Genomic DNA, 7,451 nt, shown 5'->3' with positions numbered 1-7,451 from the left:
AAAAAAATTAACTTTTTTTTTTTGTAATTTAAATTTCTGTTTATTTCTGCACCACTCACCACCTACCCACCTCCTCACCTGCCCCTCCCTCACCGGAAAAAAATATTTTTTAAATATATTTTTCAGTTTTAATTTTTTTATTTATCGGTTTAAAGGTTCAAAATTTTACAAGTTCCAAAATTATGAGTTCAGAGGTTTATGTGTTTGGAAGTTTATGAGTATAGAAATTATAAAATTTATGGGTTCGAAATTTTGTGGTTTTGAAAGTTTAGCGGTTCGAAAGTTTATGAAATTTGTGGGTCTGGAAGGTTGTTGGTTTGAAAGTTTATGGCTTCATGTTTATTATATCTAATTTTTTTATGAATACTCTTGAGAAGTCATTTTCTTTAATTTGCGTATCAAATACTGAAAAATGAATAAGATTACTACATGTTTTTCAAAAAAATATTTTCCGTTATACCAAACACACCCTTAGTTTGGACTTTTTTCTTCTTGAAGAATTCACACATAATATCTATGCATTTCCAATTAGAATTTCGTTAATAATATACTAAAAGTGGGAAGCCACGAATGTCAAGGTTGAATTACCAAAATTACCGTGTAAAATTGATGGACCCATTTACCCCTTCAAATCAAATGACTTTTCTGCATTAAAGTACAAGTATGTAATTTTAGATAGCCGTTGGATTTTAAAGTCTCGGCTTGACATGATCAGAAAAATTATTGTGGTTACTTCAACATTAAAAGCATACAATGTATAAATTGTTCTTTCTGAATGTTACTGTCTTTTCCTATTGGAATTTATAACTTGAGATAATGGAACATTAATGTGGTAATTAATAACTCTATTTTCAACAAAAGAAAATATAAGGGAACAGATATTACGTTGAGAAAGAAAAGGCCAATGATTGTTTTGATTAATTATGACTATAAATTAAGGTGTCTAACGGGTGGGCCGGGCCGGGCTGGGTAGGCAAATTTTGGAACTGGACGGGTTGAGAACCGGCCCGGTTACAGGTTAGGGCTTACCAAGTTTAACAGGTTCGGGTTCATCCGGATAAAAAATGAATCGTATGGGTTACGGGGTACAACGGGCCGGGCTGGGCCGGATTATATAATTTTTAATTTTTTTTTGTATTTTGTATAACTATTGTAAGTTATATTAATATAAAGTAAAAATATAAAGAATACAATGAAGATGAGAAAAAATTGCACTTATAAATTGCAAGTGCTACATTTATTTCAAAATTCAAACTTACGAATTGAAAGGTTTACATTTAACAACAAGTAAATTAACGAAAAAAGAATAAATTCAAAGGTTTTGCATTGCCTTAGCAAGTTCTTCATAATAAATATGAACTGATTGGCCTTCTTCTGGAGTGTTAATTTCAGATGGGTTACCATGTGTTAATATATCTCCAAGTTCCTCATCTTCTTGGCTATCAACATCTTCACGTCCTTGATTTCTTTGTTCCGATCTAATCCAATCTTTGAAACTTACTAAAACTTCCAAAGCATTGCTTCTCAATGAGTGACGGGTGTCTCCAAGTTATTGTCTTGCTTGGCTAAATGCACTCTCTGATGCAACAGTTGAAATTGACACATTCAACACGTCCCGAGCCATAGCGGAAAGAATAGGAAATTGCTTTCCATTCTCATTCCACCATCTCAACGGCGAAAATTCCTTTGTGCGACTTTTTGCTTCTGCAAGTAGAAATGAAGTTCATCAATGTTCCTGCTACTGATTTGAGTGTTAGAAAATATAGAAAAAATATTAAAACTATCAAGGCCTTCATCATCATCCACAGTAGTAGAAGTGGTACAGTGCATAGTGGGATTAACATTTCCTATATTAAGAGCATCATCATCAATTATATTTTCATAATAATTATATAATTATTGTAAAGAATCATTTAGCTTGTTCATACAAATATATATATGTGTGTGTGTGTGTGTGGTTTCAGTTGGTCCAATATCCATATAAGTATATAAAGCATTCATTAATTCGTGACAATCACTCATCTTAATAGAAGTATTTAAAACAACACAAATTAAGTAAATCGGAGGAATTGGAAGGAAATATTTTTTGAATTTTGCTTGCATTTGTTCAACAACATCCCTATATTTTTCTTTCTTCTTAAATTCAGAGAGTAGAAAAGAAATTTCAGCTATATGTACTAAAGTCATAGTAACAGTAGGGTAATATACTCCAGAAAACTCAACAGTAGCTGTATAAAATTTATGTAAAAATTTACCAACATCATTAATGACCTCCCAAGTAGTAGTTGTTAACATACGGTTTGGATCAGTACAATGCGTATTAGCAACTTCAGTTATTGGGAATCTATATTTGTAGCAATATTTTAAAAATATATATGTATAATTCCATCTAATAATAATTTCGTCTGGCATGAATCTGGGTTTAAGGTTATTCTCGGTACACTTATTTTTAAATTCCCTAATTCTAGATTGTCTATTATTTCCTTGAATAACACCAACTGCTCTTCTAACATGAGTAATCTCAATTGAAAATAAATCTAAGTCATTTTAACAATTAAATTATAAACATGACATGCACACCTAACATGAAAAATTTCGTCAAGTGGTGGTTGCAAATACAGTTTTAATATTGAAATTGCGGCATTATTGTTAGAAGCATTATCAAAAGACATACACAATACTTGTTGCTTGAGATTATAAAATTCAACAACTTCACAAATAGTAGTACTTATAAACACAACAGCATGACTCTGATCTTCATCATATTTAAAAGCGATAATACGTTTTTGCATACAGTAATTATCATCTATCCAATGACATGTAATTGTCAAATAATCATTTCCATTAACAGCATGACCAATAACAAAAGTTAGAGAAACTCTACAAGGAAGGTGGCAAAACAAATAACGTATGTATGTTTGATATTGTCCATGAAGTCTAAAGATATTAGATCTACAAGTGCTTCTAGGGATACCTTTAAATAAAGGATTATAAATCCTTTGAATATACATAATAAGATATGATGAAGAAGCAAAAGAAAAAGGCAGACAACCCAAAACAATCATTTTTGCTAACTCATCACGATCCTTTATTTTATTATATTTCATAAGTCCTCCAGTAGTAGGGTTTAGAGATGCTTGATTTTCATCTCCATCAGAGCCTCATTCTATAGGATGTTCAATTCTCATATGTCTACTAAGTGTTTCAGGCTCCCCTAATTGTCCTCCAGTCTTATGTTTAAAAGTATCATTACAAAGTTTGCATTTAACTCTATCAGTACCTTCTATTTCGTAAAAAAATTTCCAAACCTTACTTCTTTTTCTCCGATTTATAGTCGGGGCCACAGGTGGTCTACTACTAGCACCACGACCACCACCACTCTACCAGCTCCAACACTACTAGGTATAACTGGTATCTCATCTTCCATTTTTAATTCATTATCTTCTATACCGATATTTTTCTGTAACTGTTCATAATCTATATTATTATCATGTAATGTTTTAGGAATATGCGTAGAGTCATTTAAATTACTACCAGATGCTGAAGCAGAAGTACTGCCTCTTTTTTTATTTCCCCGATTAGTAACCTTATTACAAACTCTTTTTGCAGCATTAAACATATTGTGAAAATTTAACTACTAGCAAAAATTAAATATGCAAATAAAATAGTAAATAAGAGAAAGAGTTGGAGGGAGTGCACCGAATTCGACAATAAATTGAACACTTGATAATTTCGCAACTCCAATATTACCACGAAGAAACGTCAATTGTTCAAACTTCAAATATTAAATAATACGATAAATAAAATTCCAAAAAAAAAACGAGAGCCAAATACTTAATTGCACTTTAGGTGAAGAATTAGAGAATGATAATTGAGAATATGAGTTTGAAAAATGAGAGATGAGTGAAGAAATGAAGAAGAGGGAGAATGTATTTATAGTTTTCAAAGGGCTAAGTAGGTAATTACAAAAAGTGTTTATTTTTTTTTTAAAATGCCCAAAAATGGGCTATTTGTGAAAATTTGCCATTGGGCAACGGCTCCAAGGCCAGAAGACCGTTGCCAACTGTTAGAAAAAGGCCCCACTACAAACAATAAAAAAAATTAAGTAGCTGTTATATCGGTCTGGGCCGGTCCGGGCTAGGCAGTTAACCGGTTATGCAGTAAAAATCGTTGACTCGGTTTGATCGGGTCGGTTAACCGGTAGCCCCAACGTAAACGGAACAACCCCCATACCCCATTAATCCATCCCCACCCTGCCCCTTTGTACCGATCTGGGCCGATTCCGGGTTTAACCGATCTGGCCGGTCCGGTTACGATTAAACCCGGCCCGTTAGACACCCTTACTATAAATCCTTCAATCATGGGGCTTATTCATTCTCATAATTAGCTTTGCAATGACATTTTCAAATTTATTCTTTGTTGTGTTTCTTTCTTATCTCGATTTTGTTGCATGCATTTGATTGTTTGATGTGCTTCAACATCAAATTAACCACTTTGGAATATGAAATACAACAAGCTGACAAGTTACAGAAAAAGAAATCAGTGTAGACAGGTACAAACAATTAGGAGTTTCATCCGAGTGAGTTAAGGGCAATTTTGTTGTTCTATTTCATATTATTTGTTTTCTATTTAGTGTTTTTTTGTTTATTTGGAGAACCTATAAAAATTTTATTTTTGCCGCTGCAGTTGTCTCTATTTAGCTTTCTTTTGTTACATATCATATACCGTATTTTGTATTTGATAAAATTAAATTAATCTCATGACACACTGTATATTTGTATCCACTATAACTAAAAATAAATGTACAACTTTGCATGTTCAAACGTTATCTAATCACTTTAGAGTCAACTGTAAAATTGGTCGAATACGCTCACTATTCATGATCTCGTATTTTTTTCCTTCAAATTTCATGTTAATCATACACATATTTCAATGATGTATGTGCCATTTAAATAAATTTGTACTAACTGTGATGGGAAACACGTGCAACACACATGCTCATAAACTAGTAATAAGAATAAATACGAGATAATTTACTAACGAGTGTAACTATCTCTATGCGGTGTACAAGTTAGCCGTCAACACCATAATAGGCAAAGACGAAATTAGGATTTCAAATTTATTGATTTAGAATTTTAATTGCCTTAAGATATTGAGTTCTAAATTAATAATTATATATATTTAATAAATTTTTTAAAATAAATACAAAGATCGAACTAAAACTATTAAGTTCGGCCGAACCTCCCTCTCCCCCCTCTAGCTCTGCCCCTCATAATAGGGCCTCCAAGCTGAAACAACCAACTGAGATATTACCCAAAATAGAATGGTCCATTTATTTATTTATTTATTTGTAGTAAATAGCCAAATATTTATATTTCCTCTAGAAAAACAAAAACAAAATATCCATCTTGCTCCAACTTAATCGTTCTACAGTAAAAATCGTTGACCGGGTTTGACCAGACCGGTTAACCGGTAGCCCCAACGTAAACGGAACAACCCCTTTAACCCAGCCCCACCCTGCCCCTTGTACCGATCAGGGCCGGTTCCGAATTTAACCAATCTGGGCCAGTCCGGTTACGGTTAAACTCGGCCCGTTAGACACCCTTATTATAAATCCTTCATTCATGGGGGCTTATTCATTCTCATAATTGGTTTTGCAATGACATTGTCAAATTTTTTTCTTTGTTGTGTTTCTTTCTTATCTCGATTTTGTTGGATGTATTTGATTGTTTGATGTGCTTCAACATCAAATTAACCACTTTGGAATATGAAATACAACAAGCTGATAAGTTACAGAAAAAAAATCGGTGTAGACAAGTACAAACAATTAGGAGTTTCATCCGAGTGCGTTAAGGGCAATTTTGTTGTTCTATTTCATATTATTTGTTTTCTATTTAATATTTTTTGTGTATTTGGAGAACCTATAAAAAATTTATTTTTGCCGCTGCAATTGTCTCTATCTAGCTTTCTTTTGTTACATATCATATACAGTGTTTTGTATTTGATAAAATTAAATTAATCTCATGACACACTGTATATTTGTATCCACTACAATAATGACCTAGTATAATCCCACAAGTGGGGTCTGGGGAAGGTAATATGTACGCAGACCTTACCCCTACCCCGAAAGGTAGAGAGGCTGTTTCTAGGAGACCCTCGGCTCAAGAAAGCAACAAGAGACGATATATTAGTACCATAAAAAGGCATAATAAAATAATAGCAATATAAGAGATACGAAATACAGAATACGAAATACGAAATAGATGGCTGGTATAATAAAAACTAGCATGTAAAGCCCTACATCTATAGACGACCAATAACATTCTTAGTCTAACTCCTAACTGGCTAGTCTCACTCTATTGTGCTGTAGAAATATTCACAACTTTCCCCTAACATACAACCTTAATGCTCGACTTCCACAATTCCCTGTCAAGGGCCATGTCCTCAGTAATCCTAAGTCGCGCCATGTCCTGTCTGATCACCTCTCCCTAATACTTCTTAGGTCCCCCTCTACCTCTCCTCGTACCCACTACAGCCAGTCGCTCACACCTCCTTACCGGTGCATCAGTGCTCCTCCTCTGAATGTGCCCGAACCGTCTGAGTCTTACTTCCCGCATCTTGTCCTCCGTAGGGGCCACACCCACCTTCTCTCGAACATCTTCATTCCTAATCTTATCCATCCTTATATGCCCGCACATCCACCTCAACATCCTCATCTCTGCTACTTTCATCTTCTGGATGTGTGAGTTCTTTACCGGCCAACACTCAGTCCCATATAACATGGCAGGCCTAACCACTGCTCTATAAAACTTACCTTTTAGTAATGGTGGCACTTTCTTGTCACACAGGACTCCCAACGCTAACTTCCACTTCATCCACTCCACCCCTATACGGTGTGTGACATCCTCGTCAATCTCCCCGATCCCCTGAATAACCGATCCAAGGTACTTGAAACTACCCCTCTTGGTAATGACTTGAGAGTCAAGCCTCACTTCAACTCCCGCTTCCGTCGGCTCCACCCCAAATTTACACTTGAGGTATTCCGTCTTCGTCCTGCTCAACTTGAAACCTTTAGACTTAAGAGCATGTCTCCAAACCTCTAGCCTCTCGTTGATGCCGCCTCGTGTCTCTTCAATTAGAATAATGTCATCAATAAATAGCATGCACTATGGCACCTCCCCTTGAATATGATGAGTCAGTGCATCCATCATCAGGGCAAATAGGAATGGGCTGAGCGCAGACCCTTGGTGCAACCCCGTAATAACTGGAAATTGCTTAGAGTCGCCTCGTACTGTCCTAACCCGAGTCTTAGCTCCAGCATACATGTCTTTAATTGCCCTAATATAGTCAACCGGGACCACTTTATCCTCTAAGCAGCTCCATAAGACCTCCCTAGGAACCCTATCATACGCTTTCTCCAGATCAATAAACACCATGTGGAGACCTTCTTC

The 7,451-nt window shown here is 35.1% G+C and overlaps 1 protein-coding gene across 1 annotated transcript; it reads right to left on the bottom strand.

Moving 5' to 3' along the window:
- Nucleotides 1-1,549: 1,549 nt before the first annotated feature.
- LOC138876944 (uncharacterized) lies at nucleotides 1,550-7,163 on the bottom strand. Its single transcript, XM_070156210.1, has 2 exons — nucleotides 6,815-7,163; nucleotides 1,550-1,704 (listed from the first exon to the last, which is right to left on the bottom strand). The coding sequence occupies exons 1-2, from the start codon at nucleotides 7,161-7,163 to the stop codon at nucleotides 1,550-1,552; spliced, it is 504 nt and encodes a 167-aa protein (XP_070012311.1).
- Nucleotides 7,164-7,451: the final 288 nt, after the last annotated feature.

This window comes from Nicotiana sylvestris, chromosome 9 (assembly GCF_000393655.2).
Source record: "Nicotiana sylvestris chromosome 9, ASM39365v2, whole genome shotgun sequence".
NCBI lineage: Eukaryota > Viridiplantae > Streptophyta > Magnoliopsida > Solanales > Solanaceae > Nicotiana > Nicotiana sylvestris.
This window is presented reverse-complemented; position numbering and strand designations above follow the sequence as displayed.

What these genes read in the sequence shown, in the direction of transcription:
- LOC138876944 (XM_070156210.1), bottom strand. Translation starts at nt 7,163, where the DNA reads ATGCTATTTATTGATGACATTATTCTAATTGAAGAGACACGAGGCGGC. An exon ending in AGTGCCACCATTACTAAAAG is followed by an intron (nt 1,705 to 6,814) that starts GTAAGTTTTATA and finishes TTCTACTTGCAG; the next exon opens with AAGCAAAAAGTCGCACAAAG.